Here is a 13,329-nt window from a genome sequence, read left to right as displayed (position 1 = left end):
GTTCATCCATCTCTTGGCTGGAGTAGTGTGTGTCTGGGGGGGTGGGTTGCAAATTAGAATTACAATAACTGTAAATAGACAAAGATACCTCTACATTAACGGATTATTTCAGTTTACACGAGCAGATTAATCAATACAGGGGCCTTCGTGTTATTTTACCCATGGTCCGATGCACTCAGATTAGCCTGATGTTTGCAGTTTTCTTTAAATGATGTTGAAAGAGTTAACGCTTTATTTTTCGTGGTGAAATTAATGCAGAATATTAAACGAGATTATATACCTTCATCTCCATTTATGAAAAAGAATAAACTGCGAAAACAAATCAAATGAACGGCTGCCAATAGTCCAGTAAGTAAAATCTGTACATTAGATTAATCTTTTGACAAATATTAACGCAAGTGCCAGTTGAATTTTCCTCACATTTGCAATCAAAGGATCAATATTTTCATATTTAATATTTTGATAAACTGCCCACAAGTGTATTCCCTGTAGATATATCAAATTCTGACATTTTGGATAGGAACGCCGAACCACAATATTGGCCGGAAATGGAGTCTGGTTTTGCAATAGCCTAGTGGATATCAGATTTAGTGTTGATTGTGGAAAAACTGTCTATTACATTCAACTTTATTGCAACAACATGTTGTTGATGGCAAGACAGGGAGATCAAAACGCAAAGCCGACTTCTGTAGTTTCAACAGGAGGGTCTGGATGCCGGTTTGTACTCCAGTCCACATATTAGCACTGACCTTGGGTCTCTTGCCGGCGGATGGCGTGCCGCAGTTCAGTCGGCTCAGATCGGACAATAAGCAGGCGATCCTCTCACGGAAGCAGCACTTGCGCTGCCTCCGCATCTGGCAGCACTACGCATTTCGCGTAAAGCCGCCTTTATCAATGAACGCCGATTCCGCCCAGTAAACCGGATTTTTGTTTCTTTTCTTCTTTTAAATCTCGCTTTAAACTTGGGTGAGAACACATTTTCTGTTTCATAAGAACTGCAACTGCCGTCTGTGTTTCTGCCTTATTGCTATGCCTTAATCTGTCAGTGTGGCACTGGTCCGGAATCAGTACCTATGATGTTCTTGTTATTAACTTTCCTAGTATGACTCTGAATATAAATACATTGAAATGCATGTTTACATTTGGGATAAATATTTCAGAATTTTTATATTAAGGTTTAAATATATATGTGTACGTATGTGTGTGTGACTTCAGATTTAAATAGCCTAACAAGATATTTGTCTGTTACAGGATTATGAAATAGAAGCAGTAATCTGAATGACATTTACAAAAGTAAATATCTCAATATGTTTCATATAGCTATTTCTCTCTCTTGGGAATATTATATGAATCCCATTTGTAGTCGAAGTGCGACTTCGTGCCACTCGTGGTACTTCAGGGCAGCCCGAAATGGCTAAACAGGCTGCCCTGTATCTGTACGCTTTTGATATTGTAACCTACAATACGAGTGCATTGTATGAGATAGCTGTAAACAAGTATGATCGAAAGAGTATAGGAAAAAAAAACAACACATTCGGGAAAACACATGTCCTGAGCTGTCGCTGCATGACTTCCAGAGACATGCATTTCAGCATTTACTGTGGACAGGCTGGCTTTAGAAGTTATTAAGACGTTCAGAATTGCGGTCGTCAGTCGTCGTTTGTGATAGCGAAAGTCATTAAATGAGTAGTGAACATTTTCTCTTCCTGTCGCTGGTTATGCATTTATCGCTGAACGAATCTTGAAAATGTGATTTAAAAAAAGCCAACAACTTTAGCGGAGCCAGGTCACCTAATATACCTTCTATACCTTCTACTTAAAAACGCGTCTATCTACTTGTATTTTAAAATACGTAAGATATAAATAAAATGTCTTCTTATGTGTTGCGACACAAAATTCAACCGTTTCATTTAACTGCATTCCTCGAATGTTTGGCTGCCTGACAGGACTCAAAATTGAACGCTTGCATCTTCCTTAGTCCGATGTTTAAGTAGCGCCATTTCCACTAATCATATTCCATCCAGGCGATATATGCAGCTGCCTAGGGCGCTATCTTCTGAAGGGGCGCCGACTTAGCAAGCAAATTATACTTTGTCTTGAGTGGGAAGCGTTGGCAGTGAAGCTTGCCTAGGACGCCGCATGGACCTTGAGCAGTACTGAGTAGACAAGAGGCAATAGAACACAGCGGTGTCTCACCTGCTGCCAAGTATTACAGACACCAGAAACCTATAACCAGTATGAACGAATGCACTGCCAAATGCATCAGCTTTGGAGCCCAAAAATTACAAGAATGACAACAAACAACACGTATAAAATTCAGCTGTCTTTAATCACGCAGGAGTATGGAAGGTCTAATTCCTTATAATTAATGAATAAGAAAACTGCTTCCAAAAGTGTAAAGCTCATGCGCTTCAGAAGGGGTAAATCAAGCACTGGCGGAAACTCTGACAGACGGAGCACCTCAAACGATTCCCCGGAGTCGCTTATGACGTTCTCATGGCTGAGCTTCATTTGGGCACTTATGTCCACTTGAGCTGATGAATCCCTGTTTATACAGAAGCGGTTTGTTTGTCTGATCCTTCTAGTTGGATTATGGGGTTCCTCAGTTAGCCTCTTCCGCACATGGCTGACAATAACGTTACAGGACACAGCATTCCAGGGTCTTACAGTCTACAGGATGCGTAAGAGACCTGGAGGTCATATTCTGTGCTGGTTATCCAGATGTGGAGAGTCTGTAGTGACTACCCGAAGCCTTCTTCGACCAATCAATCGCCTTAGCAACAGGAGATTCAAGTAGCGCTGGAAGTAAGGCTGCTTAGGGTGCTTCAGCACCCCCTATGTTTGTTGGTGGTAATGCAATGTAAGAATTATGTAGGACAGCGTGCCTACAGTTTTTTATCAAAGAAATATATAACGTTTTTGTTATATCAATAGTTCATGGGCGACTTTATGATTATTTCTCCAAGAAGACACCACTGAAAACTACCGACGATACAAAAGAACTTCAGTGAGGTCCATTAGTCATTCTGATTTTCAGCTCCCTGAATTCAAAATGTCTTCCTGCATATATAGGAGCATCATCGTCGCGAGTGTTTCTCAGAAGCCTCTTGCTTGTGGTGTCGGACTTGGTGGAAATGAGGCAGTGCCCCAATCTCGCCACGCCCTCTTTCTGGCATGTGCCCGATGTCATGGTAACGCAGTGCGATCATTCCGCCTTATAGAGCCCGGACATCAGGCCTGGACGGAGCAGTAGCTGACAGCAGGGAAGAGCGGAGGGTATTGGAGGGTATTGGAGGGTATTGCTCCCTCACCTAATGATTACTGAGCTCTGCAACCTGTGGGAAAATAAACACACGACTCACAAGCAGAACCTGATGCTACAGTGTAGTCGTGCCGAGTTTGTGTTACTTTTCTCGTAATATTAACCACATGTGGTAATAATAGATCGGTTGCCATGGAAGTGCTTCCCCTGATTATTGATCCAGGCCAATGCGCTGCGTAGATCTCTCTGACTGGCAACTGCATCTAGAGTCACCTGAACATCTGATGTAATTTCATGTCATTAACGCATCCGTGAAAAGGAACTATTATGAGGTTAATGTTTTACAGTGAGATATTACCACCTTAGAGTTGAGTACTAACTTTTTTGTTCATCCATCCATCCATCCATCCATCATCCTTCAATCTATCCACCCACCGGGATTTATATACAAATTACTTGGAGAAACAGTAACAGACATGCTCATTAGAAGAAAATCGACATATTCACGTTATCTACTGTGTGCATAGCACAATGACACCCCCGTCATTCTGTACTGTACCCCTGGGGGGCACTTTGAGGGGCCTTGATGAGTTATGTCTTTTGTCTTTCTAATCCATCCATCCATCCATCCATTTTCCAAACCGCTTATCCTACTGGGTCACGGGGGGTCCGGAGCCTATCCCGGAAGCAGTGGGCACGAGGCAGGGAACAACCCAGGATGGGGGGGCCAGCCCATCGCAGGGCACACTCACACACCATTCACTCTCACATGCACACCTATGGGCAATTTAGCAAGTCCAATTAGCCTCAGCATGTTTTTGGACTGTGGGGGGAAACCGGAGTACCCGGAGGAAACCCCACGACGACATGGGGAGAACATGCAAACTCCACACACATGTGACCCAGGCGGAGACTCGAACCCGGGCCCCAGAGGTGTGAGGCTACAGTGCTAACCACTGCACCACCATGCCGCCCCATACAGTGCTAACCACTGCGCCACCATGCCGCCCCATACAGTGCTAACCACTGCACCACCATGCCGCCCCATACAGTGCTAACCACTGCACCACCATGCCGCCTTACAAACCACTGCACCACCATGCCGCCCCATACAGTGCTAACCACTGCACCACCATGCCGCCCCATACAGTGCTAACCACTGCACCACCATGCCGCCCCGTCTTTCTAATATGTTTAGAATTTTATTGACCAGGGATTTCAGTTCTTATCCCAGAACTGTGTAGATGTTAAACAGAGTTGGCATATGTGTTCGTTTATAAGCAGAATTCCATGCAATGTGTGCACTCGTGTTGCCTCCATGGTTGTTAATGGCTATGGTTTCCCTGCTCCTGCAAAGCATTAGTTGTAACCGGCCATAACTCAACAGCGCCGGTCATGTGTCACGCGTAATGATATTCCTGCAAACGTCCCCCTAGACTTGCTGCCGCGGAGTCCAGGTGACGAGGATCTGAGCCAATCCCGCAACGTGTCGCTCCCGGGACCCGTGCCTTCGTGACGCGACCCGCCTAACACGACTTCGGTGTGTGGCCGATATGGCGAAGAGCGCAGAGGTGAAGCTGGCCGTGTTCGGCAAGGCCGGCGTGGGAAAATCAGGTAGGCTGGATCCCGTCATACAGCCCCATGGGTAATGGGGGGGGGGGGGGGGGGTAAGGGCTTTGCTCAGGGGCCTAACACGGCTCCGCCAACCCTGGGATTCAAACCAGTAACCTTCCAATCACCGGCATGGCATCTTCACTGAGGCACGGAATCACACATCACCCCTAATTAAAACGCAATTCATTTTTGCATGGATTTTGGTTTTGCAGTTGATACAACTATCATTACTGTAGCTTTGTACTTGCATCCTTTATTTGGAATGTAAATCCCTAGTAAGCTCTGTTATATCTATTATATGGTACTTGAATTGGTCAGTACTCACTAGTACGCAGTACGAGTCCCAGGGACCTCTCAATATCTGCTGGTACCGAATAAGAATCGTGACTTCAAAAACTGGTTAAACTATATATTAAAATACAGTTATTTGCCTGTTCAAGTAGATGTTATATATTCATTAAATTTCTGGTAGTTAAAATGAACACAAAGTACAATGTAACCTTGCCCCCCCTCCCACACCAAATTTCACATATTATTTTACGCAGTGAAGGACCCCTGTGTTGTGTTAGGCCCCAGCTAAGGTATCCATACCTCTTCCAGTCCCTGTCTATGAGCCTTAGAATATAACATTTATAAGGACATTTCATTTTCAAACTCCATGTAAATCACAGTAACATGTGCAAAAATTTGGGAGAAATTCTCTGCTTTATATGCAGACCCCAGTGGTTGGCAATTAAAGGCCCCGCAGTGTAGAAAGGTCAAATAGTGTTAAGTACAATGAAAAAGGACTTTCATTCTGTGGCGTTTTTCTCTGCTTTATGTTAGAGAGAGAAACTGGTAGAAATACTGCTAGATATTGAATTGCTTCCCAGGTAACGACAATGGTGTGTCAAATGTGACATTTATATTTTCAAAATAAACAAATAAAGAGTAGTGATCTGTTTTTTCCTGTACTTCATTCTGCTTGCGACGAGAGTGACATACCGGGTTATGCTGATGGAAACACTTAAAAAACAGGAAACCAGCCTGCAACCTTTTCAACTTACCATGTTTAATTTGGCAAGAGTTTAATTAAAACATTGATTCTGGTAAACATGCTTCACTGGAAAAGCAACCTTGGTCTCCAAATACTTTAAAGTTGTTCATCATTTAAAAGTAGAAATTGTCCTTGATTTCACCTAATTATGCAGAATATTGTTAATGAAAATTAACGAGCAGGGTTATCGAAAGGGTACTTCAAGAAGATTGTCTGCAATATAGCAAAAATAATTATGAGCAAAATAAGAAAAGCAAAAATCAGGGAGAATTTTATTGTGTATTATGAGGCATCATAACAGTGAGCCTTATCTGGTATGCGGTGTGGGGGGGGGCAAAACCTGTCCTGGGTGACACAAACCCACTTGGAAAACTGTATTGATTGGTAGGTACAGCTGCAGAAAGAATGAAGAGACCACAGCACAGATTTTTGTTTCACTCATCTCTCAGTTTATGGGTGTGTGTCTGTGAATATTATATATATATATATATATATATATATATATATATATATATATATATATATATATTGCAAACTGCAGTCTGGTTCATCTCTACTTCTCATTAATGAAGGGCTTTTTCCTCGCTTTATGGGACTTCAGTCCTGCTTCTAGGGCCTTGATATGAACTCTCCTAAAAGTGCATTGTGATCTCAATTCTAAGAAATGGAATCGCGATTCACATCTTTTTTCAGAATCGTGCAGCTCTGATGGATAAGTTGATGGTGATATCTGGCATTAGAAAGTCTCTTCCGCCCTCTGCCTGGCTGGTGTCTGGTCGTGCTCAGTCTCTTCACCTTGTTCTTGTGTACTGCTTACACACACATTGTCACATTTAAACCTGGAAGCAATCTGCTGCTCAGCGTAGCCTTCTGCCAGCAGAACTACAGTTAAACCAGGATTTAAAAATGTAGGTTAGTTTATAAGTATAGAGAGGTCGCCTATGTTTTTCTGTGGCTGTATGGGCCTGTATGGACGAAAGTCTAGGGCCGATTCTGAATCCAAGTGCAGCTCTGGGGGGGTTAAACTTCGGAAATCCAGAATTATAGCACTTGCCAGTTTGCCTATTTGCAATTTTTTCCCCTGAGGTAGGTTAAGTTAGGGTTAGGATTGGGGTTAGACACAGAATGAACCGAACGTCCTTCTCCTGGTGCAAACCTAGCAGCCAGTTATTTTTATTTATTATCAACATCATAATTTTTATCTAGGATTATGAATTTGTTTTTTTGCAAAATTGCAAACTAGAAACCATTAGAAATTCTATAGGACATCTCAGAATAAAAAGTCAGTAAATACACAGGTATGTTTATCGTACATATTTTAACCAGTGAAGTTCTTGGGAGTAATCTCTCGAGTTTCTGCATGGCATTTTACATTACTTGATATCATTTTTATTTGTCTATTTCACCTTCAGGTTAATACATTTTACATACTGCCACCTGTCCAGCCATTATGACCATATGTTTAATCCGAAGTGTTCAGATATTTTAAACCTGTGGTGTTTTATCATTTTATCTTGGGGGGCAAGTTTTAGCTAAATATAAATTGCACCAATATGCCTACAGTACCCAGAGTCCCATGCAGCCTGTGTGCTGAAGGACAAGATTCTCCAAATTCTCTGTTAGGAACCGCTCTCTAATAAATCAAATTCATTGTGCCCAGATGTTGCTGTAAACAGTTTTATTCACAGCTGTCAAATAACTGGCAGTCTGCTCTCACGTAGAATCACTAAAACACACACACACACACACACACACACACACACACACACACACACACACACACACACACACATCATTGTTTACCAGTGATCACTGCTGTTCATTTCTGTGTGTGTCATTTTTGCTAATAAATCAAATTTTTGCCACTAGAAAAATGTAAACTAAGCACAAACTAGTTGTCATATTTAGTGTGGAAGTGAGACGTGGTACCATCAGTCTCCCATTCCATGCTTGTTAAGACGATGACCATTTATCAGTGACTACAAATATGCGGTACAGACCACAGAGCCGCCGGGATATTGGCTGACGACAGGAAGAGCTGATACAAGAATCCCGTTTTCAGCAGGAAATTGTCCAGCTGAGAATTAAATTCTCCCTTTGTCCTCTATGAGCTTCCTCACTGATTTGCTGCCCTTTGTTTTCACTTTAAGAGCTTTGACCGCTTTTCTGGTTGGTTGGCTGGATTTAGGAATTAGGATGGATGGGAGGAGAGATTTTGGCACATGAGAACGAGAAAACGAGGGGCCTGGCAAATGTTTATAGTCTTATTGTGGCTGTAAAGCACGTCAGTTACTGCTTTTCCAACAACGTTCGTTTTGCTGAGTACCGCTGATGGACTGGGCCATGCTTGTCCTGGAGAGGTCGTGGAAAACACTGGAATGAGGACAGCAGACAGCAGAGACTGCATCACCACGCAGCAGAAATGAGAACAGCATTGTATGGCTTGGAACAAATTCGCAGTTATGTTCACCACTTGGCATTATTTACAGTCCCAATGTCGTTTATAAATCCCTGTGTTGCTAATTCAGTCAAACTGGGGACAGATGCTGTGGCATAAACAGAGATGGAAAGAGACATGACCCCCCCTGCGTCTGCGCTGAATCATTCGGATTTGGGCTTTGACTTAAACAACATTACCAGCAATTCAAGGTGATTGTTCTCAATAGTCTGAGATAAGATCTTTAGAAGACTTCAGTGGATCAACAGACTTTCAGCACATTTTTTTTTTGTACTTTACCCTGGAAGCTGAGTTTACGGCGTCTCAGGGGGACAGAACATAAAGTCACCTCAGCGCTCCCTGGGCTCCAGCACTGACTGCCGGATCTCGTGGTGTCGCTGCATCTCAGACGTCGTGTGACCCTCATCAAATCAAACTGGCAAGATAGGTCTGCTACTCCAGTGTTTCCCTTTATCGAACGTGTGTGTTCGTATCACCTTACATTACATACAACAAATGGCATGATATTTCACTATTACACGTCCTTCTTAAAGCATGTCATTGTGTGAACATGTAGCAGACAAAATTTTATGCACAAACTGGCCTCTTTAACTGTTTACGGTCAAGTAGTAACCAAACAGAGAGGTGTAACTGCTCAGTTGAGTTGACCAGAACTGACAGAGGCTACAGAGTCCTACAGACCAAATATAATCCTATTGGATACTTTCTAAGATGCTGTTTGAATTATTCTTTTTAATGACCTTTCTGGGAAGGCTTCATTATTGCATCAAAGGAGGTTCAGATGCTGCCCTGTGTGTGGAATCCTCTTGTCTCCTCTGGTCAGACTGCTGTCTTTCTGTAGTCCAAAGGCATGCGAGTCAGTGAGTTGGCATCACTAAATATTGCGTGCCCTGCAGTGAGCTGGCATCCTGTGCTGGGCGATGCCCCTGCCCGCTCCCATATGCTCACTGGGATCGGCTCCAAGTCCATGTGTCCCTGTACTGGTTTAGCTGTTTCTGAGGTGGTCAGTCTACGAATCTGTAAAATGAATAATATTTAAGCTGCTAAAAACCACCTTAATTTAACCCGGATCATGTGATAAAAATTATGGAACTGATCTGCAAAAGGGGAGGTGGACTGGAAAAACTGGGAAATACACCACATGTAGGGAGGGACATTAGCACCCCAGATGACTGGGGTTACCCAACGGGGCAGTGCTGCATGCAGGGGCGGGGCCACAAGCACACTCTTGTTACTCACCAATTCAAGACATATAATTGGTTGGTCCTTCTGTATGAATTATGGCCCCTTTTATGCCCCCTCCCCACCTTCAAAAATTATAGAATCACCCAAGTTACAGGCAAAAAATGAAGAAGAGCGATGGAAGATCCAGCCATTATCCACCTTAGAGGAGAATTTAAACATGAAAGGCCACCTGCTTTTATGTGCCAAATTTGCGTTAATTTCCTTCGACTTTCCCTATATTTCCTTAAAGAGTTTTCACCTGCTGAGCGATTGGGGCCCCTTGCGTTTTGTTGTGGACGTTTTCATGTTCACCCTCCCTTGACCATTTCAGGTCAGTCGGCCCCAGACGAGTCACAGTTTTCATTTGTCTTTTAAGGACTTTTCTTTGCCTTTGAGAGAACTGGAAGTCTCCCAGTATTTAATGACAGTCCAATATACATTTTTTTAAAATATGCTTTCATTTGTTTTTCAGCGGTTTGTAGTAAATGCTCTGGTTGACGTCCATTGAGAGGGAACTTTCCAGAATCTCTCAATCTGGTTTAGTGAAAAATGGTTTTCTACACTGACTGTCTATCTGATACCCACAAAACTAAAGCTCAGTGATCGCTCTGGTTGCTTGAATTTCATGTAGTTTTCAGTATTAATGCAAATTCTAAATAAATGGGTCCTATTTTTTTTTTTTTGTGCTGAGATTCACAGTGTTTTCATATAAAGAATTAAATGTAACGGCTAATTTTTATCAGGCAGCAGTTTCTGATGCTACTGTATGTATCTGACTCTTGCTTTTTATATACTTCGGGTGTAAGACGGTGTGTTTTCATGTAGCCAAACCATGTCATTACTTCCTTTATATAAGAGTCTAGAAAGTCACCCCATTCAGTAACGGTGTTCATGATACATTTTGAAAGAACTTTTATGGGAAGATTTAGAGAGCGATTCTATGATTCAGCTACTGCGGAACTCTATGTCCTAAATAACTTTCTTATGCAACAGAGAGGTAACACTCCTGCTGGCATTATTTACACAAAGTTTATCGCATCACACTTTTCTGTGTCATACTGGAAACCCAAGGCCGCCCTAAAGCCAGGTGAACGAGGCGTGGCCCTTTAGAAAGGTGTGATATTATACACAGAAAGGTATCCGAGATCTAAAACACCTAGAGGGGCCAGGTGGATTGAACCCATCCTCATGCCGGTGTATCAGTCATCGATACAAGGTGGCAAGAAACTGAGCCGTCCTGGTCTTTCCTTAAGGGGAACTCGCAGAAACACATCTCAGCAGCTCCGCCATTCCTCTTCTTCGTGGAAAATGATCTTTATCTGTGGGCTGTTGCGAGGTACGGAGACATACCGAAAACAGATGTTACATCAATCCTCCGCATACAACAACAGAAAAAGAATTGAGCGGTTAAGTGGATTGTGTTATTTTCCCATTTCCCATCACGCAATATACATAATACATCAAGGCTGTATTACTGCTCTACATGTCAGACTTTTTGATGGTTTCTTTAATAAAGAACAGACAGGAAAAATACTGTAAAGCAGAGCGTTTGTAGTTTGATGCACACTTTCCTCCCCTGAGCCTTGCCAAAAAGTTTTTGCTGTTATTGTGAGGCTGTAGGGTGGTGGGGGGGTGGGGGTGGGGGGAATGAGTCAGGTGACCTTAGGACTTTGCATTATTTTCTTTCAGTCCTTGTTTTCCAAAAAGTCTGTCTCTTCGTGTTTGTTTGCCCCACCTGATGCCAAATCCACTGTCATTCGCTCTCGGTCCTTCCTGCTGTTCTGTCCTCTCATCCCGGTGTTCTGTTGCTCTGTTCTCCATCCAAGCCGAAGCAAATTTTACAGTACTGCTCAAAACTGCATCCAATATCCACAATATGGAGCTAGCAGTGATCACATGCCTTGTGCTGTAATCCCATATGATACTGTACCGAGCAGCTTTTAAAAGCCTCTACGGGGCTATAAAGTCTGCTCTGATACCCCAGATGTAAAGTAAAAGGGATTTCAGCTTCCAACACCATGCTCTACGCACCGTATAGCCAAGCTCTATGCACTCGGCACAGTCGCAACAATCATATTATCTCTGCAGTGGATTGATATGTTAATTACTTCGCAATCACAGGAAGGTGAATTCACACAAATGGCCAAGAGCTCACTCGAAGAATGTTAAAAATAGTACCCAATCAGACAAAAGACCAGTCTGCCAAGGTTATCTGTGGAGCCTGGGCTACCTGTCTCTAGGAAGACATATTTGAGCATCTGTTTCACTCAAAATAACTGGTATCTATGGCAGAGTCACTGTGAGCTCGAGCACTTAATAAAATTACAGGGGAGGCTATCTGTGATCTTTGCTCTTCCATAAGAGTGAGATGCCTTTACTGAAGCTGTTCGCCGGCGCTGTAGAGGAGCGGCGATTTCACATAAGCTCCCAAGTCTCCAGGCGTGCTTATCACGCACGTCTGCTTCCAGAGCTCTTGGATAAATATTATGACATGGATGAGGCTTTGTGGCAGACTGACGGTCTCTTATTTTAGAGGTTTTTGAGTAGGGAAGGAAATTGATCTGACTGGTACATTTATTTACTTAATTACCAAGATGCGAAGGATAAGACTCCTGTTTAGTAGCAGTACGTGCTACTAGCATCCTGCTGACCCATAGGAGCTGGTTAGGTTCCCTGGCTTTTTCCTTGATTAGTAATAGTTAGTAAATACTCTCATTATCCCATCAGGGAGAACATTTGGAAATAAATAAAAAAATCTTCTTGTGGCAGATCTCTGTGAATATGAACTGACTGTTTGTGATAAGACTGTCTCTTGGATTCGCGGTTTGGTCTTAATTGCATTTCCATTCATTTGTTTCATTGCTTATATTCCTCAAATTGGATTTAGTTAATGGGATATTCGTTGCCAAGGGAACAGTAATTTGACCCCAGCGGAAAAGACCGTCCACTGATGGATGGGGGGTCTGGGAAGATTTTCACCAGAAGCAGATATTGTGACATGAAAATCTGACCCCCAGAGCTCGGAGGAAGTGAGTGACTCATATGTTTACACTTACACCGGTTGTGGCTTTGGTTAGATTGTGGCAGAACGGACTCTGCAGCTGAATTAACGTTGCAGTTTTCACGGCTCCATTTTGGGGTACTGGAGTGAAAGAGTCGACATGGAAACATAGACGTTATGAAAGGAAACTCGGAGGTTCCCTGCAGATTTCGCAAAACTGAACATAGGCAGCGCATTAGCACAGTGGTCAGATGTTAAAACATATGAATCCTATGTTTTTCAGGGCAGCATTCCTGTGCAGTGATACTTAGGAGGATGCAAAGAGTTACTCACGGCTCCTGGTCAGAATATCAATACTGCTGCATTCTACGATGTAATTATCTCACTCCTAACATATCTTTGTGTGGCATAAACTGAACGCGCGTTTTCATTACCATAAAGAATGTCTTTTTGAATCAGTTCATAATGGTTGTTTTCCATGTTTTCCCGTCAGGCACAATGGAACCAGACGGGCCCAGAGAACAGATTTCGTTCCCATTAACTGATCGTTTCATTTTCCCTCTTTGCCAGAAGATAATTGGCTTTCGGTCACAATGTGAGCTTGACGCACGCAGGCTGCTGACTTGGGCAGCTGTGGTGCGTGTGGCGAGATGCCGTGTGTCGATGCGTGCGAGTGGAAAACAAGCTGGGAGCTCGCAGTCCCTTCCAGCGATCACCTGGGCGCGGAACTGTGT

The 13,329-nt window shown here is 43.0% G+C and overlaps 1 protein-coding gene across 1 annotated transcript in view; it reads left to right on the top strand.

The window, feature by feature from the left end:
* The first annotated feature begins 737 nt into the window (after nucleotides 1-737).
* Nucleotides 738-13,329, top strand: part of LOC125739424 (ras-related and estrogen-regulated growth inhibitor) — a 21,976-nt gene continuing 9,384 nt past the window's right edge. The window contains exons 1-2 of the mRNA XM_049009534.1: nucleotides 738-966; nucleotides 4,699-4,876. Of these exons, the coding sequence (XP_048865491.1) occupies nucleotides 4,816-4,876 (61 nt within the window). The 5' untranslated portion in view covers nucleotides 738-966; nucleotides 4,699-4,815. The remainder of the gene's footprint in view (nucleotides 967-4,698; nucleotides 4,877-13,329) is intronic.

This window comes from Brienomyrus brachyistius, chromosome 3 (assembly GCF_023856365.1).
Source record: "Brienomyrus brachyistius isolate T26 chromosome 3, BBRACH_0.4, whole genome shotgun sequence".
Lineage (NCBI taxonomy): Eukaryota > Metazoa > Chordata > Actinopteri > Osteoglossiformes > Mormyridae > Brienomyrus > Brienomyrus brachyistius.
The sequence above is the reverse complement of the archived record's forward strand: the minus strand, read 5'-3'. Positions and strand labels throughout refer to the sequence as shown.